Raw genomic sequence first — 25303 nt, 5'->3', positions numbered from 1 at the left:
GTATCTATGGAAGGGGGAGCGCCCAGGGCACTCCCAGCCCCTAAGTGCCACGGTCTTACGAGGTGCGAGGGGGAGTGGGACTGTCCCTGTTTATGAAGACTGCTCCTCTCTTCCCCCGCTCCGTCCCCTTTCTTTGTCTCCCCTGCAGAGCACATAGGGCTGGGTGCTGCTGGGGGATAATAAACGTATCAGACATGATCACTGCAGCAGGGCGCCGAAGGCCTCCCGTGACAGCAGACGGACAGAGCTTTGGGAAAACACAGGGACTGTCCTATCCTCCAAGAAGAAACGCTCGTCCCAGGGTGTGGAGGTGACGGAGCAAAGGGGCTCCTTCCCGCAGGCAGGTGCACGGTCCGCGTCAAAGCAAAGGTCTTCTTACAGAGTCTTGGGACAGGGGCTCCTGTGCCATCGCCCTCCCTCTGCCCCCTCTGCTGCTCAGCCAAATCCAACTCCCCCTCGAGGCCCTGCACCAGGCCACCTTCTCCACGAAGCATCTTGGAATCTCTCCCCTCGACAGCATCTTATACCTCTGAGTTTCTAACGTACCTGCCTGCCTGTCTCCTACTACACGTGATGTTTCCCCCTCGCGATAGTCTTGTCCTGGTCTCACTTCTCCATCCGAGGTAACTGCAGTCTGGGTCTACACTGTACCCTGGTCACTCTCCACTAGCCTACGTTCTGTGCGGTGGTGCCTGGCTCACGGCACGTATCCGGTAAATATCCGTAGGATGTTTATGTTAACAACACAGTCCAAGAAGGCCCCAGAGGTTCAAAGGCTTTAAAAAAGGTGTTTAGGAAACGCAATTGAAGGGCAGCAGAAAGTCACCTTCCACCATAGTTTGCTGGAGAATGTGCTCTCCAACCGAAATTTAAATATTTTGTATCCTGAGATGATGTAATCTTATAGTTGATTCGGGTCATTGCAGGCCATCAAACTGACTTTCGTATATGGTGCCCTTATGGCACTCTTCCCAGAATTTTCTGGAATGTCTCCTATGACAAGACAGTCATGACTTATTGCGATGCTGTTTCGGTGCTGAAGCCTTTTTTAACTGTCGGATCTTTCGTGTTTAGTTTGAGAAAGAACTTGTGCCCTTTTTTCTTTGCTCTCTTAATCTCCAGTGGCTTATTAAGGATACCCCAGGTCTGTATTTTATCAGCTCAGGAGTTCTCTCTGAGGATAAATGGGTGTCCCGGCCAAAACGGACCAGAATGAAGCAAATGGCCAAGGATGGGACTCAGCACTTTATAAGACACAGAAGAAGGTGATCCCCAAGAACACAGATGGGAAGGACGCAATGTAGGGAGGAAGTTTCCAGTAAAAGAATCTCATGATTTAAGAAATTCAGACAGCACAGCCAGCCCTGAAACACAGCTCTTGACAGGAGATGCCCTGACTCTGACACCACATTCCACCTCTTTACTCTGTGGGACCTGGGGAAAGAGAGTGACCCCGAGCCTTGGTTTACTTTGATAATGGAGACGATGCTCTCTACCCACCACCCACGGCGAGCCCTTGACGAGGTACGTGAAGAACTTAGCGTAAGATTTGGCACAGGATACGTGCTCGTACGCCTTCATATGTGCTGGCTTAGAGATTGCTTCCTTTAAAAAATACCCGTTTTAAAGCTGATTCTTGGAAAATGATGACTGGGTTAAAAGGACACATGAAATATGGGAAATTCGGATAAGGGAGCTCTTGTGCTGGACCACCTTACACACATCAGTGGCTGGCGACCCTCGTTGCTCTGCACACAAAGGGAAGCCAGAACTTCTAGGGTGTGTCCTGAGGGTGCAGATTCGGAAGATGACAGGATAAAATTGGCGGACACTCTGTGGAGCTACGACTGACCGCTATTACCGCTGCGTCTTCCTCCCGTCTCCTCCTCCGCGGTGCTCCGCTGCGGAGCCACGGGACGGGGGACGTGCATCCCGACTGACCACCCGGCAGGTCTGCGCGCCCCAGGCCCTGCAAGAACTCACGCCGAGCACGCACACACAGTGGGGACGGCAGCCCGGCCCCGATTTCCCACCAACGCACACAATTTAGTGTTCCTGTGTCTTGTCTTTGGGAGAACGATTGTAAGTCCCTGTGACGAGAAAAACAATTTTGCCAAGCCGACGCACATACCGACGAGTGAGAACAACGTGCGGGAAGTAAGCGAGTTTTCAGTACCACAGTTGTGAGCAAGCCCTCCACTGAATGTGCCCCAAGCAGACAACAGATTGGGACAAACGCATGGGGACGGTGCGAGACACCAGCGGCCAGAGCCGGCCAGGGAGCAGGTTCAAATGGCTCACCCTGGCAATGATTCCTCCAAAATACTCAGGGTCTGATGGCGGCCCAGGTAAACAACATGTGGACTTGGATGACTCAGAGAGAAATGTGGGGGAAGGAATTAGCGATTTAAGGGCAATCTCTCTCTTTCCTCATAGGTTGGCACCATAAGTTCTAACAACTAGAGATCCATACACCAACTATTTTCTTGGCTTCTAGGATCCCAGGGCCATTTTACTCTGTACGTTATGTGAAGTCCATATAATTTCATCACTGCATTTCCGTTTCTAGATTACTGACGCATTCTATTATGGCAGCCATCTAGACATGTCACGCCAGGCACAATTCCCAAGGACGTCAGCAATCTTTTTGAACTTGCGAATTTGTAGCGACCTAGCAAATGTACAAAGGAATTCATGGAAAGTGAACAACCACTTTAAAGACAGCATGATTTGTCGAGTCAAGGCACTCAGAAATGCCTTTGAGAAACTGTACTGTGCTAAAGACCAGGGGTTAGTTCTAAGTACGTTGCAGTTATTCTCATGGTAATCTTGTTCTAAAAACAAAGACGGCGGGTACTTGCTTGGAAGTCACATGCAGTGATTTGTGAAGGAGGCCGCTCTGACAATCCTCAAGATAGGGTTCTTCAGGGAAATGGGGAGCAGGAGGGCAAAAAGGGACGCTGTCCCTTCCTGCACAGAGAGGCAGAGACCCATCTGAGCCATTAAGGGTTGGAGCAGATCTGCTCTGCGGACCCTCATTCAGGAAGGTCAGATCTGCGCGCGGCACTGCGATGGGAACGCACCGTCATGGGGCCGGTTCAATCTCCTATTCGTCTCCAACTTCTCTTTGGCATAAAGCCAACTCCGCTCCATGTAAACACGGGGCGGGAAGGACTCGAGAAAACAGAGTGCTCCACGTGGAGAGAGCTGGCACGTGGAACACGAGATTAAGGATGCTAAGGACACCACAGTCGGCACCACCGGGCTCACGATCTAACAAAACCCGGGAGGAGCCCCTGGAACATGTTACCGGTTGCTTTTCTGTTCGTTCTCTTGTCTGTTCTCTTGGAATTGAGTGGGATGCAGTTTCAATTTGCCCAAGTATCAAAGGACATTCCCCCATTAATACTGGCACCTGCCCGTTCATGCAACTGCCCAGGGACGGGGTTAAGAAGCCACCGGAGGCTGTGCTCTTACTTTCCTCCGAGAGGTCATTCTCCTCTGCCTCTCTCTCCATGTCCTTGCACCAGCCTTCCATCCTCTTGGTCTCCGTGTGTAGCAGCTTCACAAACCACGAGCCGTCCCTGCGGCATGGAGACATCCTCCCGGTGTCTGCCGTCTCCACGCACGGCTCCAGCCAGGGCTCGGGAGGGGGCAGGGTGGCAGTGTCCACGGGCGCCCTGTAGTCCTCTCTGTAACTAAAGACCCCCTGGGTCCGGACAGTCCTGACCGCCCCGTACTGGGTGGGCGTGCTGGGCTCCGAGTGCCGCTGGAAGGCGGGACCAAACTGCAGGCCCTTGTCCTCCATGGTGACGCGTCCCGGGAAGCCCTCCAGCTCCAAGTCTGCTTGGACGGCGGCTGTCACGCTGTTCGAGCGCTTAAAACGTCCATGTCTGTGGAGGCGGGAAGGAAGAAAAACGAAAGGCTTTCTGAGATGACTTTCTGCGGCACACCTACGGCGAGCTCGCACGCAGCACTCCTGCGATGCAGCGAGCCAGCGGCTCAAGGGAAGGTGAGCGTTTTCACCTCTACTGCCGCTGCTCTGGGGTCCCAGCTAAGAAAGCACATTGGGTTTCGCTCATAAGCAACCTCTGACATGCACCTACGTCTCAGTGCCTACATAATGCCCACTTAAGACATGAGTGTACTGTAGGGCACAGTGAGGAGAGCGGCCCGTGAGACCCCTCCGCCTTGGAACAGTGACCTCCCTTTGCAAATCCGCCACAAGTTTACGAACTCCCGTGTGTTGCATGCAGGTAAAAGTAAGGCCGCGTTGCTTCTTTGATACAAATAACTTCTGTACCCTCTGACTTCTGGGGACACATTTCAGGACGTGAGTTTCTCCTCCTTTCTGAATATCTTAATATCGTCTCCGTTAAGTCTTTTATGCGAAATAATGAATCTGAGCTCTGACTTTAGCAGGTGTTTGAAAAACATTTTCATCGTATGTATTTGGAGGCCACCCATGCCTGCACAGCCAATTACTGAAATGATGGGTAGGAAAGGGCTTGTAATTGGAGTCCAGACATTGCTGGGTGAGAACTCTGTGTGTGTGTGTGTGGGGGGGGTGGTACATCCACACTGTACCCTAACTAAACATTCTGGCTTCTCCCCATTTGAACCTGCAGATGGCAATAGCTGTGAGAGCAGCTGGTTAATGAATGTGCCACTTACTTTCTTTGCTGGAGGCAAACAAGAGAGCAAGCCAGGGATGGGACGGAAGGCAGCAAGCCCAGATTCCCCAGTGCAGAAGCCGTCCAGCCTCTGAGAGGTCTGTTGGGAGCCTGGGAAGCCATTAGTTTGTGGTCTGAATATCTCCGCAATCAAAACCTTTATGGGTTGGGTCCTAAAACTCTCCAATGAGAATGTCACCCAGGACCTTACCAGCTAGATGTGAACAGAAGTTGCAGATGTAATGATGCTCTCATTAAAATTCATTTTTATGAAATTTATACGATATGTTATTTTAAATACAAAAGAATCATCCTGTTCTTGTTGCAAAATAACACTATCCTAATAGACATCTCTTACTCTGTAGTTGAAGTCATGGTGGCTAAGGTCTTAAACATCTTTCCTTATCTCTCTTTCTTTTCCTTTTGACATTATTAGGTGAGAAGGCATGCATCTGGTCGACTCTCAGGCCGATGTGCTCTTCCTTTGGGTGAAGAACTTGGCTTTCAGAGCTGTCAGATTTCATAGGCAGTAAATTACTTTAGAAAGAATTATTCCCTTGCCTCTTGCAAAAACAAGACACAGGTGGATGCTAATTCATACTTGAACGACATATTGAAAAGTATAAATATATGACCCTATTTCCACGAGAGGCATGAATTATTGATGGTCAGCATGATCTAGGTGTTTGCAGTCAGGTTTCTAACAGATGGTTCCTGCTGGGGAACCTCATATCCCTAACAGATCGTTCCTGCTGGGAACCTCGTATCCCTAAAAGACCGTTCCTGCTGGGGACATCGTATCCCTAACAGATCGTTCCTGCTGGAGACCTCATATCCCTAACAGGTTGTTCCTGCTGGGGACCTCGTATTCCTAACAGATCACTCCTTCCTGCTGGGGACCTCGAATCCCTAACAGATCATTCCTGCTGGGGACCTCGCATCCCTAACAGATGGTTCCTGCTGGGGACCTCGCATCCCTAACAGGTTGTTCCTGCTGGGGACCTCGTATACCTAATAGATCGTTCCTGCTGGGGACCTCACATCCCTAACAGATCACTCCTTCCTGCTGGGGAACCTCATATCCCTAACAGGTTGTTCCTGCTGGGGACCTTGCATCCCTAACAGATGGTCCCTGCTGGGGACCTAGCATCCCTAACAGATGGTTCCTGCTGGGGACCTCGCATCCCTAACAGATGGTTCCTGCTGGGGACCTCGCATCCCTAACAGATCATTCCTGCTGGGGACCTCGTATTCCTAACAGATCACTGCTTCCTGCTGGGGAACCTCGTATCCCTAACAGATGGTTCCTGCTGGGGACCTCGCATCCCTAACAGATCCTTCCTGCTGGGGACCTTGCAATCCTAACAGATGGTTCCTGCTGGGGACCTCGTATTCCTAACAGATCACTCCTTCCTGCTGGGGAACCTCGTATCCCTAACAGGTCATTCCTGCTGGGGACCTTGCATCCCTAACAGATGGTTCCTGCTGGGAACCTCGCGTCCCTAACAGATGGTTCCTGCTGGGGACCTCACATCCCTAACAGATTGTTCCTGCTGGGGACCTTGTATTCCTAACAGATCATTCCTTCCTGCTGGGGAACCTCGTATCCCTAACAGGTCATTCCTGCTGGGGACCTTGCATCCCTAACAGATGGTTCCTGCTGGGAACCTCGCGTCCCTAACAGATTGTTCCTGCTGGGGACCTCACATCCCTGACAGATCGTTCCTGCTGGGGACCTCGTATTCCTAACAGATCATTCCTTCCTGCTGGGGAACCTCGTATCCCTAACAGGTCGTTCCTGCTGAGGACCTTGTATATTTCAAAGGGGCTGATTACCTCTTCTCATCTTCCACCTGGATGCCGACAGAGTGGTATTCCCGCAGGCCTCGGCTCTCCGTGTCCGAATCTGTGGCTGTTTCCACCTAGTATAACACAGAACATCTTATTTTAGAACCACGACAGGGGACCTTGGTGAGGGACTGTTTTTTGTGTGTGTTCATTTGCTGTAATTAATTGCGCATGTAATTAATACAGAGTTCCACTTGACCCAGTAAAAATCACAGAGAGAGGGAAATGCATTGTACTGGTGTAATTACATTGCTACTGCGTTTCATCAAAGTTTACATAACTCCTTGAACTCAGTGTTGTGCTCTGATCTCTTAAACCTATGCAAATACAACTGCTTAGCTCAGCTAAGGCAAGAAAGAGGCTTTGTTGGGTTGCATTATTACAGGGCTGAAAAGCTCCTATCACACCCTACAGTGGAGAAAGTAAGTACAGCACGAACCAGAGCTTGCAACAACATAAGCAATTTAATGGAAGTATACTGGTGGCGGTATCCACATACAAAAACACACGGAAAGGACTTTCAGTGTTTACCGGGGATATTGAGGCAACGTCTCTGACTGTTCCCACCTGCAGGTGTCTCTTGTTTGCTACCAGGACTGTGTGCAGCAAGGCCATGTCAGAACACAGCAGAGACTGCATTTCCCATGGAGTCCTGATCGTGGTTCTCCTTGCCAAAATCTCTCCCAAACCCAGAAAGCATTTCAGGACCATGAGCAGGGACACACGAGGGAACTCTGAGACACTCCGTTTTGTGGAAAACAACAACAACAACAACAACAACAACAACAAAAACCTCTCGGTGCGAAAAGTCTGTGAAACCAAAGGTTAGTTTAATCGTAAGTATTATCCTGGCTACGCAAACATCCCTTTCCTTTTTCCCAGAAAAGATTACTTACTATATCAGTAGGATTTTGACCCCAATCTAAAATGCCACAGCTAAGTTGTAAAACACATTTTTTTTTCTTAAAAGTATTAATGATTGCCACAAGGGTAAGATATAACCCATTAAACAAACAATTGTGACATTCTCTTCTGTGATGATGAGAGACTGTCGTTGTAATTTGTGGCTGTCCTATGGCTGAGCTCATACCATCGAGGGCCAACTAAATTTGTGGCAAAGAGAAATAATGATCTTGATAGCTGATAATTTGTTTTATGCTTACCCCGCACCAGGCACTGTGCTAAGAGCATAGGAAGCATTATTGCATGGAGTGCCCACGATACTCCTGCTGTTACTTCCTGCCACACTGGACAGCTGAGAATCAGAGAAGGTGAGAAACTTGCCCAGGGGTGCACAGCTCACTAGGGCAGAAGGAGGGTTTACACCTGAGTCTCTCTGACTGCAGCACCAGGCTCTTCCTAATTGTTTGCGGCCGGAATAAATCCGGCCGCGTGAAGACTCTGGCACCCCCAAGAATCACCGAGAACACCCCCTCTTACTGCTGGAGTCCCGAACACGTACACACAGGTCGCACCTCCTTTGTGTCGCGTGGTTTGACATGGGGTGACCCCCAGGGGAGGGACACTGTTGAATCAAAATCCTATCCCCGCTGCTGTCTCTCCTTCCCTCTCCAGTTTTAAGGGGGTCATGGCTTTGATGAAGTTCACCTTCCTGGTCGTGGAGACTGTTACCACTATTATCTTACACAAAGGATCACAATAAAAATTAAAGTATTGGGAACATCGTCCCCGTCAGAGCAAACAGAGCTGCCTTGTGTCTTATCTGCTTGCTACTCCGTTTTATGAACACGACCTAATTTATCTGTAATCAGTCTTCGCTGGAGGGGTAATGTGCTTATTTCTAGTTTTCTGCCATTATTTATGCTGCTGCTATAGATATGCATCTGCACGTGTGTGTGTGCTTTTGTGACTATTTTCACAGCACGGGTGATTTCTGGGTCAAAGGTATTACTATGCCTGATGATTTTGGTCGATGTCGTCGAATGTGATAGACTCATAATATGGGGGAGATCACTGCGTACATATACTTTTAGAAAGACTTTTGTAATGGAAAGAGCACAGGGTTTTATCATCAAGATGTTCAGAATATTTGCTTCACTTCTACTTTAGGATTTTGGTCTACCAAATTACCTTACTCTGGCAAACGTGTGAGGCGTTCATCGTAGCGGTAAGGTGAAACACAGCGGGTAGTCATGGAGGAGAACGGTGACATGGGGTCGGGTATGATTTGCTCAAGACACAGAACGCTATGCAGCTGCGACACGGAAGATGCTTATGGTCCAAGGCACATTAGCAAGTGGCGTGAACGGTGCAGTCGGGAGCTGTGTGCGTACACACGAAACACGCACATATTCACGGGCATGTGAACACGTTGCATAAGTGACTAATGCATACAGGCAGACAGTAAGACATCTTCTCCCCTTGTCCCGTCTGCACATCCCCTCCGCTGGACCCCTCTTACGTTCCTAGCAAATGAGGAGAGTACGGCTTCTGGAGTCAGGTTCTGCTACTGCCTGGCCCTGTGACCCTCCGGTAAGTCTCTTAGATTTGGTTGAATCTCTTCTTCCTCGGTTCTCAAAGATGAGGGGACATCGGACACTTCATTTAATTGTAAAACGCCACAGGAAGCCAGAGTCACGGGTGCCTGTCCACAGCAAGTGTTAACGCTCTGTCTTCGCACCTCAACTGTTAACAGTCAGGTGTGTGTGATATGGACATTAAATTTGAGGAATTTCACAGATTTACAGTGGTTGTCACGTGTAACTTTCTTGAGGGAAAAACGTAGTTATCCCTATTTTCAGAAGGTAAAGGCTGAGGGGGATGGTAAAATCATGTATCGCCTGGATGAGCTAAATACTTATCCATTTTGGAAATCCTGGGACCAGAGACCCTTGTATAGATGGAAAAAAAAAGCAAATTTAGGACACAGAAAAGGAATTACCACTTTACACAGTGGGAAGGAAATGAAAGGAATGTCTTCCCAAGAGGAGACTCTGGCTAGAAGGGTCGAGTGAGTGATCTTAAAAGGTTTGAGAACTATAGACCGATGTTCATTTTCACAAGACCGGCCATGGACTAGGCTTCGAGAGGAAAGCTGTATTTTAAGCGAATTCTTTCTGAAGGGCTCCCTGATGCACGGGGACAGACGCCTCCACAGTCACCGCAGTGGGTGGCGAGTGCCTTCACGGAAGACCGACCTGGCTCTGCGCAGCCCGCAGCGGCTCTCCCTGCGTGAGGCCAGAGCACTGGGAGCAGAGCCGTGTGCCGTGGGGAGAGGCAGGGAGGGGGACTTCTAAATACGTCCATGCTGTTGCGTGCGTGTGCACGTGTGACTGTGTCCGTGTGTGTGTGTGTGTGTGTGACTGCGCGAGTGTAGTGTGTATGTGCAAGCGTGCACGTGCATGTGTCTGTGTGCATCCACATGCCTGGCTGCACACGGGAGCACACACGTGTGCATGTGACCGTGTGTGCTCCAGCAGGTGCACAGTGAGTCTATGTGAACACACACGCACGAGCGTGCACACAGCACACGCACGAGCGTGCGTGCACATGTGGGTGGGTATGAACACGTGTGAGTGTGCGTGTGAGGTGTGAGCCCACGGGTGCGCGCGTGTTGAGTGTGCATGCAGGTGTGTGCAGACACGTAAGCACAAGTGTACACAGGAGTGTGTGTGTGTGTGAGCGTCCAGGCACACACGTGTGAGCATGTGCATGTCGGGGAGTGTGAGCTGGACGGGAGGCGGCCCCCGTGTGCCCTGGCCCCCGTGTCCTGCACGTAGGGGTTTGTGGGAAGTCGGCTGACGAGCTGCTGTCTGAGCCCCGCTTCCCCAGGACCCAAGAGAAGGGTCCAGGCAGGCAGCCGGAACGGCCGTGGGCCGCGGCTCCGACGGCGCGTCTTTGGCGGCTAAACGTGGATCGCTTCCGCTCTGCCTTCAAGACCTGGCGCGCGGCTGGGCAGGCGCACGGGGGCCGTGTCTCCCTCGGGGACCTGTTCCACGCCCAAGAGAGAAACGTGATCTGCCGGCCTGCCTGCCGGGAGAGGCTCAGCGCAGCTCTGAGAGCAGATGGCGGGGTGGGGGTGGGGGTGGGGGGCTTGCGGGGACGTGCGGCGGCTCAGGCTGGCGAGGGAGAAGTCCGCGTCGGCGGGCAGACCCACGCTCGCTCGGCCGGACGTTTGAGTGGAGTAACGAGGGGCCCGCATCGATGCCGCCGTCCCGTCCCACAACCCGGGGCTGCAGCAGACCGTCACTGCTCGCGCATCCGGCCGGGACAGCTGAGGCAGGGGGCCTGCGCGTGAAGCCGAGCCGTGCTGCCCGCGGACAGGAGACACCTTGCGAGGACTCACAGACAGACGCAGACGCACAAGCGAAGAAACCCCGTGGTGACGGACCAATCACAGACACGAACAGAAAGGGACACGAAGGAGAGAGGCACGCGTCACCGTCCAGGGAGGGAGGGGGGGCGGGGCTGGGGGCGGGGCGTCACGGTACCGCCCCCTCCCGCGGCTAAGGCTGCGGAAGGCCTGGCGTCCTTCCCCCAAACCCGCAGAAACGGGGGGAAGACGTCGTGCGCTGTGCGTCGTCTGGTGTCCTCGTGCGGACGAGAGCCCGCCGTGCTTGTGGGAGCGTGGTCGGCGGTCAGGCGGGCCTCCCCCCGGGAGCCGGGCCGAGCGTGTGCCACGCTAGCCTCCTTCCTCTACGGGCGACGGGGACAGACCGGGGCGGACCGTGCTCGTCCACGCGAGTCGCAGGAATCGGGCCCGGTGAGGCTCGCAGAGGGCACCGTGCGGCCCTTCCCTCGATTCTCCCGCAAGGCCCCCCCTCCGTCCTTGGACGCTCACGGCCGTGTACCCGGAGGCAGGTCCCGGGCCCCCGAGCCTCAGTCTCCCCGTCGGGAACTTGGGTGTGGGAACAACGGCTCCCGGGGGTGTGAGGTGAGAACGGGCCCGTACCGGGGCGCCAGGGGCACGGCAGCGTCGCGAGCTGCGCCTTCCCAGCCGGCCGGCCGGCCGCTGCTCCGGGCCCTCGGGGGTCTGTGGGGTCTTGCCCTCCGCTTAAGTGGCCCCCTCACCCCGTTTCCTGGTGCTTTGCTCTTTGAGTGAGCTGCCTACACTCCCAGCTGTCACTTCTTCGACCTATGTACGCTAAGACGGGTTTCTGTGACGACGTGTCCTCTTGGCTCCTCCGTTCTTTGGTCTGACAACTGCCAGGTTACAGGCTCACAGGATATTGTGCATTTTTTCTGCCACAAAACAGAGCTGAGTCCAGCACACGCGCGCACTCACACTGGTTCTCACGGACCACTCGGCCACTGTCACCCGCGCGCCACGTATCAATCCGACATTTACCGAGCACTTGCTATGTGCCAGGCGCTGTGCTAGGCGCTGGGGTGTGAAGAGGGGGAGGGGCAACCCTCCCAGACACGCGCTCCGGGGGCGGCTGCAGCAAAGGCTTCTGGGAAGCGGTTTACGCGGGAACCGCGGGAAGCAGTGAGTGGTGGCAGCGGGAGGAAGAAGGACGTTCCCGCAGAGGGAAGGCGTGCTTGCGAGAAGCACACACGGGGCAAGTAAAAGTGTGGGGGCTTCTGGGGGGGGGGGGGGGTGAGGCGGAGGCGGGAGGGGGCACTGCCGAGCGGCCGGGTGACCGAACGCGACACGTGTTCCTGCTCTTAGCGGACAGTGTCAGAGGCCGACGTGCCCCTCCTTGTCCACGGCTGGCGTGGGCAGCCAGTCGGAAGCCGGTGGCAGGGGAGAAGGCCAGAGGGTGCGGGGGCGCCCGGGGGTGTGGAGTCAGCCTCCTTAACTCGGGGACCGCACACGTCTTCCCTGGAGACGTGACTTCAGAGCCAGGACGGCCAGGGACCCCGGAGCGCCACGTCCCACCGCTGGGGCCCCGGCAAGCCCGTCGACTGCCGCGTTACCGGCCCGGTTTGAGCCTCATCTTTGCCCTCGTCAGAGTGGCGTTAATTGCACGCCACTGGGGAGGCGGTCAGCGGGGAGCACCTAGCATAGCGCCTGGCATATAGAATCAGGACAGAGAGAGGTGACAGAGCGTTTGTATGAATAATCCAAAACAGGGAGAGAAAATAAAAATTCATGCGTACTTGGCTTTGGAGTATATCTTGGTACTTACATCTGACCTTGGGTATGGCTGATGTTCTGGGAATTCAGAATCCTAAACAAAACAATGAAGCCACAGTGTGGAGACCTGGTTCAGACGACCTAGTCGAGCGGCCGGTCTCCCCAGCCTGCTCTCCCGTGTCCCCGGGATGCCCGGCACGCGCGGCCCCCGGTCGGGGCTCCGTTCACCCTCTCCCTGGCGGCCAGGAAGTCCTGATTTTACAACTTCCGGCTGCACACAGGCTGAGTGGAGGCGAGCCGCGCTGGCAGAATCTTGTGGGGACAGTCGCCGAGGCAAGACAGGGTCGGCGTGAGGGTGACCTGTGCCCCTGAGTGAAAGGGGGCTCCTGGGTCCTCACCACGTGCCTCCCGCCCCCTGCCCGGAGACCGCGGCACCCTGTGCGGGCAGCGCGTCGGGATCTCGGGCGGGAATTGGCGCCTCGGGGTGCCGTGATCCCTCGGTGGTCTGAAACTACGGGCCTGGCTTTGCCTCCCCCACTACAGGCCCAGAGCGCCCCACGGCCGGCGCACAAGCGCCTTCTGGGGGCCGTGACCTGAGCAGCTGTGGGCTCGCCTCAGTCTTTGTTCCTTCTACCGTTTTATTCCCAATGCCCTTTCCCCCCACTTAAGTGTTTGGCCAAAAGACTGGAAGGCTTTCAAAACACCAGGGTCCACCAAAAATACCATCCTTCCGAAGCATCAAAATGAGCTGTCTGCACACTCTCTAAGCGGCCGGTGGCCCCTAGAAACTGCCCTGGGGGGTGGGGGGCCCAGGGTGGCAGGGGCGGGTGTGAGGCGGGGGCCCCAGCTGCCCCCGGGGGGGGGGGGGGGGCGCCCGGCTGCAGACTTGCAGGCTGCGGTGCGGACGAGCTGGGCCCGGCTCTCGCGCTCCCCGCCAGGGCCCCAGGGCGGCCGGGCGCCGTGTGTCAGTCTACGCTATTCGCAGAGCCCGCTGAGCGGGCGGCAGAGAGAGTCTACCTGGATCCCGATGGAGGAGCGCCGGCTCTTGAGGAAGTCTTCCGCCTTGGACACCAGGACGGCCTTGTCGCTGGTCCGCGTGGAGCCGCTCTGGCCCTCGGCAGCGAGGCGCTGGGCCGCGGCCGTCTCCAGGGCGAGGCTCATGGCCTTGTTGCTGTCCAGACTGTCCGTGGAGTTGTAGAGGCCGCGGCCATCCTGGGGCCACGGGGACGCCCTCTGGGCGCGGCTGTCCTGGTAGGCGTCCTGGGTGGACTCCGTGCTACTCTGCGCCGTCACCGAGATCAGGGGCTTGGACGTGGTGCGCGGGGGCACGGGCGGCGGGGTCTTCTTGTAATTTGCGTACGACACGGCTGCGAGGGAAATCAGAGTCCCATCAGCAGAAGCACCTACCCCTCCCCCCGCCCGGAAACCGGGTCCCCCGTCCGCCCCCCTACGACCCGCCGGGCCTTTCGGAACCCGTGGCCTAAGAAGTAGCGCAAACCGTGGGGGGAACCGTGTGCTCACCGAGTCCGCACAGATACACTCCTAACAGAGGAAAAGGGTGAAGCCCCCCCCAAATGCAACAATGGCGACCGGACTAAGGGAGTTCTGACTCAGCAGGACAGACAGCGAGCATCGTGGGCAATGCTCGTGTCTTCGCGCCCCGCTAAGGAGCACGACACGCTAAATTATGTCCAGATGAAGGAGGAATGTACTTGCAAAGAAAACCTGTGTACAGAAAAAAGGTTAGAAGCACAGAAAACCTTCGCCAGGTCATCACCGAGGGAAAGCGTGGCTGACCGTTCTCTCCTCCGCTTCTGTGTTTGAGGAATGTTTGTGATGAGCAAGTTCTATTTTTCCAATGGACACGAATGTGATCTGAGAAGCTTGCTCCCTGTAAGGACATGCTTACTGGGAGTAAGCATAGACGTCGGTGGAGAAGGGACACCGGGATCCCAGATCAATCCCCGGCCCAAGCCTCGCTCGCGTGTGTGCCCCTCACCAGCCGCCCGTCTCCCCCTGTCCTTCACATCGGGCTTCTCCACCCCCAGCCACAGTCAATCCACCGAAGAATACAGACGTATCTGGACGTGGAGTTACACTAAATGTCTCTGAACTCATTAGACACCTTTGCTGGGCTCAGCGTGTTACTTATTTTTCAAGTGACGACGAACTAGTCCTTTTTCACACGAATGTGTTTTCCATTACAGCTGATGCTTTTCCTTTTTTAATTAAAAAAGAAGTTTAATTTTTGAGAGACAGAGACAGAGTATGAGCAGGGGAGGGGCAGAGAGAGCTGGAGACACAGAATCTGAAGCAGGCTCCAGACTCTAAGCTGTCAGCACGGAGCCTGACATGGGGCTCGAACCCACAAACCGTGAGACCATAACCTGAGCTGAAGTCGGACGCTCAACTGACTGAGCCACCCAGGCACCCTGATGATTCTTCTTTATGTGGAAAGAAGAGCCCACAGAAGTGCTTCTGAAACAGACTCCTTCACCACGGTGCAGTGCAAAAACGCACGCACGCGGTCCATAGGCAGGTGAGGGCTGCTGTGTGCCCGGCCGCATGTGCATGGGAGCATCTCCTGGGGAACACTTGGCATCCCCCCCAGGGGGGAGAAGACTGGGCAAGTTTCACCTACGATTTTCAGAAGCTGTCCCGAGTCACCGTCCTGCTGTGGCACTTGGGAGCACAGGATTTCCCCTGTTCTGTTCCTGAGGATTTCAATGCCCTTCCCTGTTCCCTATCCTCTCCCCCAATTACTGCTTAATCTGTGTTAATGGGTTTTCCTAATAAATAAAACCTCAGATGTCATTCCAAATAAAAGTTGGCAAATGACAAAATAAAGCGAGTTTGTCACGTCAGGATGATCTGAGTTTAAAGGCATCAAAACTGCACGTGAAAATTTATGAAATGGACACATTTTTAAACGAATGCATCAAAAGAGACTCTGGAAGGTAGGAAACAGATGGAGGGAGACAGTTTTTGGAAACACAGGCTTTGAACTCTGTCTACACAGAGGAGCATCTAAAATCACCTTTCTTATTTTAACGATTTCCCCCCTAATGTGGATCAAGCTCTAAAGGAAGATTATCGAACACGGACCATACTCGAGGTGTTATTCTAGGAGATTCAGACACGCACGCAGTATGGTTCCTGAGCTCAAACACAAACTGCTTGACGTGTTGAATATAAGGGTGCGGGCCTCGGGGGTGGAGGCTGTTGGTGCCTTCTCTGTGCCGCTGGGCACCGTTCCCTGTCCCGGGACATCCTCTCATCTCGTGTCCTGGGGTCACCTCTGCCGAACCCCTGCCTTCCCCGGAGGGCTTGGACATCCTCCTCTGGGAGTGTCCTGCCCTTGCTGTCAAAGTGGCTGAAGTGGCTAGGTTGGTGGCAGAGGGCTCGGTCTCCATCGGATCTCAGGGAATCACAAGGGCTCTCGCCCCTGCACCTACCCACTGACGTGTGGTGGGTCTGCTTGGGTCTCTGCCTGTGAGACGCTCACTGCAGCCGCCTGCCCTCTCCCGCCCTCCCTGTTCCTTCTCTTCCTCTCTGGCTCCCACACCTTCCCTGTCACTAAACTTCAGAGGCCACCAAGCCCTTGCTCTGCTGGACTTTACCTCCTTCCCCGCTCACCAGCCGCCTCTCAGCCCCACGCTCCTGAACCCTGCGCGGCTCCCTCTCGGGTCTGTAGGGATCCACAGGAGGGTGTCTATGGGACTCACCGCAGATCAGCGGGCAGGTATCTGCCGAGGGCACCGTGGGCCATGGTGGGGCTGCTGCCGGGGAAATCCACAGAAGTGGGCCCGCTGGCCCTGCGGGCCACGGTGTTCAACCTCAGAGCTGCTAGGAAGCCCCTCCCCCCGGCCCCCGCCCCCAGCTCCGGCCCCGGCCTGCAGCCTCAGCGGAACCCTCTGTGTGCGGGTACCCTCGCCTTGGCTGGCCCTCCCCCCGCTTCCTGGCCACCCTCTTTAGAGGCTTCTGCAACAGGTGGTCGGCGACAGATGCCTGGGTTCGGACCCCAGTGCAGCCTGCTAGCGGCAGGTGGGACATTCAGCAACAGCAATTTTAACAAAATCTCGCGCATCTGCCAAGTGGGGATAAAGCAGCCCCCGTGCTATGATTTGTTTCGAGGATAAAATGTGTGAGCACACTGATGGCACCTGGACCGGCCTGCGCCCATGTGTGCTGGCTGCAGTCCTTTGCTGTGTCCCGTCCCTCCTCTGTCCCACAGTGTCTGCCTCCTCCCGGAGCCAGCCCGTGCCCCACCCTTCTCCGTCCTGACCTTCCTCGACCTAAACTTTTGTTCTTGATCCTTAAACAGCCCAGTTGAAAGGGTCCATCTCCCCTTGGGAGATCACATCCAGCCTTTGTCTTTACCGTGTCCTCCTGTGTCGCTGCACCTCCCCGCCCCCTCACCTGCACCATCTCCACCCCCCTCACCTGCACCTTCCCCACCCATCGCCCCCCTCACTGCTTCAAGGGCCTCCAAGGACAGCATGCAAAGGCCCACTTTCAAGTCCCCAAGCCTGTGACTGTGTTGAGCCCTATTTCCCCTCTCACATTTACTGTTGGATGACTTCATCCTATGTCTCCAACACGGCGACACATCCCCTTCCGGGCTTCAACTGTTGCCCCTGACTGGCCCCAAAGTCACACCCTCCTGTGCTGCAGTTCCCATTATGGACGGGGACAGCTTCTGGTCTGCGGCCCAGTTCTCTCAGACTCAGCACTCAGCTCTCTCTGTGGCTCGTCTGGCGCAAGGGCACCCCTTGGGTTTGTCCTCCAGACGGGACAGTGATCCTCCCTGGCCCCAAGCCAGTCTCGTGCAAGCTTCCTCACTGCCGTCTGTGAATGGACTCTGGTCTGCTCCCCTGGCTTCGCGCCCGTGCTCCTGAGTCTTGAGCGCGCCATCCTTCCTCCTCGTGGCTGTTGCTGGCCTCAGTGATCACCACCCTCTCCAGCCCATCAGTCCTCTGGATCACACGTGGATGCTCCACAGACATCACTGCAGGTGCCCCACGTGGCGCCTCTCTCAGGCTCTCACCTCCTTCCTTTTATTTCCATCTTGTGTCTCATACGGGAGGCCTTCCCTGGGCCTCTCCTGACTCTCAGGCCCAGGAAATCTCCGTCTCAGCCATCCTGGCCCCAGGCCTACATCCATGGCAGCATTTCTTTGGGCAAGTGGTAGATACCAGACTCTGAACTTGTTCGTTCCGGGGAGACGTGTGGTACCTGTGATGCCCGGGGCCATGGCTGGCACATAACTGGGGCTGGATGAGCTTATGGAAGAATCCTGTAGCTTTAGGACATGGCCATGGTCTCTGGGGAGAAGACATGGCTGAGGTCCTGGGAACTGTGGGGTCCCTCCCCCATCACCAGGGGCTACGTGGTTTCAGAACAGGTGAACTTCTGTAACAAGTGAAATGAAAACTGCGGAAGACCCACCTTCTTCACGAAGCTTATTTTTGGCGATGGAAAAACAAGCTACGGACATGTTTGTGCTTCTCAAACATTAACACAGAGGAGAATAACTTCTGCCGTCGATAAACTTAATTTACACGTACCGTACAGGTGCACAGAGGGGAAACACCAGTGGGTTCTGAGAGGAGCAAGGCCCCAGGGCACAGAGAGGCTTGGCCGGAAATCACTTTGAACATCTGGAGGGAGTAAGCTGTGAGATGCAGAATCTCCAAAGCTGTGTCGGGTCGGAAATCCCCGCTGACCCCACTGACCCAGGAGGAGGCATGAGGGGGCCTGAGAGTCAGGGGTGTGAGGGAGGGAAGAGCAGGCAGGACTCCTCCCGCCCAAGGAGCACGGGGTATGAGGACTGCCTGCGCTCACAGGGCAATCAGCGGGCAGCATTTGGGAGAAGGGCTCCAGGTAGTGGTCCTGGGGCAGGTTTTTAGCACAAGGGCAAAAGGGCGGAGGTCTGAGTGGGCAGGAAGGGAAGACACTAGTGAATACACTGGCATTCGGGGTGGGACCCCAGGCCCGGGGGAAACAGAGAGTCAGAGCAGCTGGACAGCACCCTCAGCAGACGTCTCCACGGGGCTGAGTCCATTTTCTACCTGATGCTGTGGGCGGACGCAGGGCTCAGATGGGACCCGGTCAGATCTGCTGACGGCCAAGGCCCCTGCAGGGAGACCCTGGGGGAGCCCGGCCACCAGGCCTCGGCAGCTGACGCTTGTTCCGGTCTCTGACGGATCACAGCTCGCTCTGGAGGCCGGCGGCATCCACTCTCCTCGGGAGAGTGTGCCGTCCTATGTCAGCGAGCCGCTCCACTCTGGCAGCCACAGGGCCCTGGACCAGGGGTACGGATGCATCAGCCCAGGGGAGGCTGGAGAGGGGCCAGGCTGTGCTTGTCTATCCATCTGAGTGGAACCGAGGTGCAGCGGAAACGTGCAGAGGCGGGCGCCTCGCCCTGTTCTCGGTTCCATCCATCACCGCGCGTTCAGCCGCGGCCACCTGGCAGTGCTCCGCACGGACCACAGGTGCATGATGAGCAAGGGCCGTGCCCTGAGGATTCAGATTTGGGGACTCTCAGGTCCCCACGTTAGACACTTCCGTGTGTTAGCCAGGGCGCTCCGCTGGGGCGGCCTGGCCTCCGCTCTCTGCCAGGGACGTGCTTGATGGCGTCACAACTGGGTGGGCACCGGAGGCCTGCTGGCATGTAGCAGGCAGAGGCCAGAAGAGCCGCCCCCCCCCCCGCAGCTGGGAATGCCATGGTGCTGGGGCTGCAAGTCATCTCCTGCTTCCCAGCGGGTCTCCTGTGCTCGTCCGTGAGATGAAGGGACGCGCCTGTGGGTGGCTCATCAGGCGAGAGCTCGTCATTTCCTTCTACTTGGTTACCCGTGGTGGCAATCCCGCTTCTTCCCAACCTGGATGAGGATTCAGAGTGCACTCCTTGTCCTTGAGGAATTGAGGCGGCCCAGTTAAACATCGGTTTCTCACGAAGCTTCTCTTACTACTACTTCATAATGTTGACGTCTCAGGGTACTAAGTGCGGTGTATACACACGAATAAGAGAACTGAGCGGGTGAGAGCGTGAGGAAGGCTCGCCGACGGACTATTTCGTGTGACAACACGGACACTGGTCATTGCTTCCGCGCTGACCCGCCCGGCATCGTCCACCTTCTGCAAGGAGAGTCTGTAATGCCCTGTCCCCAGACTGCACGGGGCCGGCAGAAGGTAAGCACGGCCCCCGGGGCTCTGCGTGACACTCAAAGCACACAGGTGGCTGTGCTGTGGCTGACCGAAGAACTGTCCTGACCTGGCGGTAGCGGGGGTGACGATGAAGGACAACAGAGAAACACAGGACTGCGGTTAACAGGCGACGTCGGCTGTGACACGGGCACACTTGTCCTCGCCACGCTGGCAGGAGCTGGAAGGTGCTCAAGAAATCCCCAAACTGGCCACATTCTGCTGCCGTGTCCATCTCGTGGCGCTCAGGGACCGTGACACCCCGGGGCCACGTTCTGCTGCCGTGTCCATCTCGTGGCGCTCAGGGACCGTGACACCCCGGGGCCACGTTCTGCTGCCGTGTCCATCTCGTGGCGCTCAGGGACCGTGACACCCCGGGGCCACGTTCTGCTGCCGTGTCCATCTCGTGGCGCTCAGGGACCGTGACACCCTGGGGCCACGTTCTGCTGCCGTGTCCATCTCGTGGCGCTCAAGGACCGTGACACCCTGGGGTCAGGCACAGCGGAAAGATCCACCCAGGACGTGGGAGCACAGCCACTCCTGGAACCCACTTCCAGCCTGGCCGCTAAATGGTCACAGTCATCCTCAGACACGTCCCTAACCCTACCCCCAGATGACAAGTCTCCCAAACGTATTGAGCGCCATTTGGCAAACCAACTGGACCTCCCGTGTGGGTGGCCTGTAAATAAAAACAAAGTTCCGGAGTGTTTTAACGTATGTCCACGACCACAGGAAAACCTCACGTCGCACCTTCCCACCTCACGATGCTACAGGGGGTGATACGAATTCTCGAACGGGTTTCTGTGTAAAGATGCGCAGGTGAGCAACACGCTTCGTTGAGACGCTGGCTAAGGCTGGGCAGTTCTTCCCAACCTGCATAAGGACCGTGGGCTGCACGCAAGAGCGACTTTCTCTGGGTGGCCAGAGAGAGAGTCTTCACGCTGTGTCGTGTGCCCGCACGCGGTTTGAACGGCCGCTGCGGCGGAGGCGTGGTTCAGCGCCATCAGCGCGGCCTGTGCGGAGCAGCGGACCGCGGAGCCAGCTCGCTGGCCGCCGGAGAGGCTCTGGATCAGCTTCGGCGAGTCACATTCTGAGCGCGTCTGGGAGACTCACGTTCCTCCGCTCGTCAGCACAGCCGACTACCGGGGTGTTCGTTAGGGCTGCTCTCGTCTCCTAGTAAACACTGCAGGAAGTATGTCCAATCTGACGCTTTTCCTGTTGCTTAAAACAAATCGACTGCTTCCAATATAATCACGCATTTTCCCTGTCAGGCCACCGAGTTAATTGTGTAACAACAGAGTCAGCTTGAGGTGTTCTATGGATGCTGGGCCCAAGGACACCCCGAAAGCTGGGCCGGGGCAGGGGGTGCAGAGACCTTGCAGTTCCTTCTGTGTGGGCACCGAGGTCCCATGCATTCCAGGCATCGTTTGAGCGGCCATACTGTCAGATCCAAGGTTCCAGTGAACACTGAGCTTGAGCCTGAGACTCTGGCGCCTCCGTGCTCAACATCAAATTGAAGGGAAGGGCAAAAAGACCACAGTCGGCACCAGAGCCTCGCGGAAGCCTGAGGACAGACTGACCCCGGGGTGACAGGGAGGGCTTTCCGGAGGAGATGGGCTTGGGTGGGGTCTTGGCGGAAGGACAGAGCGGGCCACGTGGGAAAGGCACAGCAGGTGCGCCCTGAGGGTGCGCGTTCCCCTGCGTGGACTCTCAGTGCTCAATACCGGAAGCCGTGTGGAGTGGAATCAGAATCAGTGGGTCAGGAACTACCGATAAAACTGCTCTCATTTAAAAGGTACTCTACGGGGGTGGGGTCCCCAGGGGAAAATGGGTGATGGGCACTGAGGAGGACACTTGATGGGACGAGCACTGGGTGTTGTACGTAAGCGACGAGTCCCGGGAATCTACACTGTCTACGCTGTATGTTAGCCAACTTGACAATAAATTATGCTAAAAAATAAATAAATAAAAGGTACTCTACGGTTTACTGTGGCTCTCCCCAGAGGTCTGGAGGCTCTCACTCAGGGGACAAATTGACTAATTACATGAGTTTTCTAGGGATACTATCTTGTTCCTTTTTAAGTGTCAGAGTTTTCTTCGAATTATTTATTTCCAGGGGAAAATATCAAATGGCCATTCTACTATTCTTTCTTCCCCCAAATGGAAAAAAAAATGTGCTTTAACGTTCATACACTTGCCTTGATACACTTTAGTATTTTAGTATCTTGACGTAGTAATGCGGTCCTGGCCGGTGATGCTCATAGCTGGGTACCCTAAACTCGCGGTGGCCGAGCAGTTACAGAATCTTGGGACTCATAGACGAGGACACACCGGCATCTCTCCCACCAAGATTTCTGCAAAGGGAAATTCCATTTCTAGCTTCCGTTCCGGTCTACTAGAGCTGAACTAACTCTTCCTTGCTTCCGACATACAGTTGGGTAACCGTGTGATCTTGGACAAGTTAAATTCTCTCGGCCTCAGCCTGCTCATCTGTGAAAGGGACTACTCAGGATGTCTCCTTTTGTGCTGCTGTGGGGATGGAAACACACAGAAGGCACGTGCAGACGAAAGCGGCCAGCAAGGGCAGCCGTTGTGGCGTCCGTGCTCAGCGGACAGAAACAAGTGCGAACAGCCACCGCGAACTGGGTGCCATCCCTGCTTCTCTGCAGATTGTTACCAAGTGTCCATAGGGATATTCAGGAGATCTGACCGGGGGTGTGCGCCCGCGACCAGCCCCAGCCTGGGGAGGGGGCTGCAGCAACACCACGCTGAGCACTTCACTTCTCATGCAGGCTTCTGAAAACCTCGCCAGGTAGGCGGCATTTGTATTCCCATCTCCCAGGTGAGAACACAGAGGTTCCAATGGGTTGAATCACTTCCCCGAGGTGAGCCAGGCAGCCGGTGGCAGAACTGGGAGAGAAGTTCCCCTCCAGTTACTGGCGGTAATGAGCCTTTTTTCTTTCTCGGACCACGTACAGAGCTGTCTGATTTCTCACGGCTTGATCTGATTTTATTCCTCCACGGTGCACGGAAGCCCACCGGCATCCTTGCCCGTCGCAAAGGGGACTGGGAGAATCATTTATTGTTTCAGCGAGAATTTCCTCTTAATTTAGTCAGTTCCAAATTTCCGAAAAAAAAAAATCAAAATACGTTTGGCATCGGAAACATTGTAGATTGTCTTCCCACTCTGTGATGCAGATTGTTTGGAGGGACTGTTAACTAATGGGATTAAGACCCAGACAGAGGAAATTAATTGTAATTATCTCTCAATTCTTCAAGTGATGGAAACCAGTGAAAACTATTTTTGGGAAGAAGGCCTCTTATATTTTCTTCATCGCCTAATGAGAGATTGCCGTGGTTCACGGGAAGTTCGGAGGGGACGCCGAGAACGTTAGAGCGTCCACATCACAATAGCATGGGAGCACAGCCACACGAGGTTGTTTCTGCCCTCCGGCCAGTCACCCTTCTGGCAGAGCACGCAGGTGTGGCCTCCTATTCAGAACTGAGCACGGGAAAGTCTCGTTCCCTGGTCTAGCTGAGTAACAGTGGTGTTTAATGACTGTCCCGTCTCAGCACCGACCGGCCATCTGGATAGAGGGAGATGATGCTGTCACTCTGCTGGCATGTGATTTGCGGTCACAGGGCTGGGACAGCAGGTGCCACTGCCGGCCGAGAGACCCAAGCCCAGCCAGCTCAGACCACAGCGTTCTTTGCTGCTTGAGTGTGAATAGGAAAAAAAAATCCTTGAACGCATATGAAAAGATTTCTGTTTGTACAAAGTTTTTGTGGAAATAGCTCACATTTGGTAAACTTTTACTAAGTCTACACAGTATTATTATTTTTGATGTGGATCACTGTGTTTAATCCTCCTGAAGTCCTAGGAAGTGGGAACGGGTTGGCAGCTCTCAGCCCCACAGATAGTCAGTGGATCCCTGCGGCCTCGCTGCTGGAGTCTGTGAGCGGCCATAGCGAGGGGGGCGTCTGCCATCCTCTGGGACATGCTCCGCGAAAGTGCCCATGGTGACTGCCCGCCAGAAGATCACTTCCCTCGGGACATCCAGGATGGTTACCGGAGGGCCCGGGGAAGGTTCTGGGGGAATAATTCAGGATCTGAGGAACCCACACCCCCACGCAGAAGAGACACATGCGCTGGTGGGACGTTGTTAAGCCCTGAAAATACTTATACTTGTCCACGTGATTCCTTTCTAAGGGCCCCATGAGAAACCCACCACAGACTTAATAGAAATAAATGGTACTTAATGTTTTGAGAGTAACAAATACTGTATAAATTAATATCATATGAGGAAACAGATTTAGAAATACACATAAAAACTTGCAGGCACCCAGATATCAGACTTATTATCACATGTTAGTACGGAAGTCAATGAGATTTGCATTTTAAGGCATAAGATAGGCCTTTCGTGTGCATTTTCAAAGTCCCTACAGCCTCTCCCAGTGGTTCTATACCCATATGCGTGTTCCCCCAGAGGGTCCTGAATGGGAAGTTTAGTATTCAGAACAGTAAGTTGCTTTTATATTCCTGGTTAATTGAATGCTTTTTAATTTTATAAGTTAAAAATTACCTATCAGTCGTGAGCTTTTGGTAAATAAAACTGCAGGACATACAATATTTTAGGTAAATAAAGTAATATTGAGACAGAATTTTTTAAAAATGGAAGTAAATCAGTATTTTCATTGCTACATCGATCTGCTCTAGTGACAAAGATTTGTTGGTACCTACGATCTTGTGGGCTAGAACTGTGTGGCCTAAATGATGTGTCGCAGTGAGAATTAGAAGCTTGGAAATATCGTCGAAGATTTAAAATGATCATCGGATCATGTTACTTTACCGTCAAGAATTAGAATAAATAATTAAAGAAACAATCTTAGCCACTCAAGAAAAACATTCAATTATTCAGCTGGATAGTCTGGGGATAATAATTGACTCCGTTCCGTGTGTGGGAATACACAATTAGAATATACTCACCGGAGCTAATAATTATTAATTATGGGCATTGTTACCTATCATTTTCTATATGTATGTCAGGCAAACCTTAAATACAACTGAAAACTGAAAATTTAATTTAGCAATAAATTCTGCTGAATTCTCTGCCAACAGAGAAAGGTTTCCAAACAACCACAGAATATTTATTTAAATATAAGTGACCAAGTAAGAATTTTGAAATGAAAATGAAATGATTACTTAACTTAGTATCTTAAGGTATCTGAAGACCTGACTACTGTATTCTTTTAAAAAATTGAGTTCAGGCATGATGTCCTTTTGTGTTTAAAAGCCTGTCATGGATTTCTTTCACCACGTGCATAACACTCTGAAAATCTGTGGTTGTTGTTCAAGTGGCTTCCTAAGTATAGGGAGAGAGGTCACTATGTATGTTTTCTAATCCAATCACCCGGTTAGTTGGGTTTTTCTCATGTCCCAGAGATCAGGTGAGTTGGTGAGAGTCACCCCCAGACGCGGGGGGCCAGGGAAGGAGGCTGCCCTGAAGTGCCTCCCCTCCCGAGTGCACCGTGCCAACAC

General features: G+C 54.2%; 1 protein-coding gene across 9 annotated transcripts in view; it reads right to left on the bottom strand.

Annotated features, from left to right (window-relative positions):
* The window catches only part of DLGAP2 (DLG associated protein 2), a 786545-nt gene that overhangs the window by 16667 nt on the left and 744575 nt on the right, over nt 1–25303 (bottom strand). For 8 of the 9 annotated variants that reach the window (XM_053900746.1, XM_053900745.1, XM_053900749.1 and 5 more), the window contains 4 exons: nt 13579–13928; nt 12614–12655; nt 6510–6595; nt 3478–3893 (listed from right to left, as the gene is read on the bottom strand). In XM_053900746.1, coding sequence (XP_053756721.1) covers nt 3478–3893; nt 6510–6595; nt 12614–12655; nt 13579–13928 — 894 coding nt within the window. The remainder of the gene's footprint in view (nt 1–3477; nt 3894–6509; nt 6596–12613; nt 12656–13578; nt 13929–25303) is intronic. The other variant, XM_053900747.1, reaches the window with a different exon arrangement.

Source organism: Panthera pardus, unplaced genomic scaffold (genome assembly GCF_024362965.1).
Source record: "Panthera pardus isolate Hobbes unplaced genomic scaffold, ASM2436296v1 HiC_scaffold_13, whole genome shotgun sequence".
NCBI classification, from domain to species: Eukaryota; Metazoa; Chordata; class Mammalia; order Carnivora; family Felidae; genus Panthera; species Panthera pardus.
Note: the sequence above shows the minus strand (reverse complement) of the source record. Positions and strands in the feature narration are given on the sequence as shown.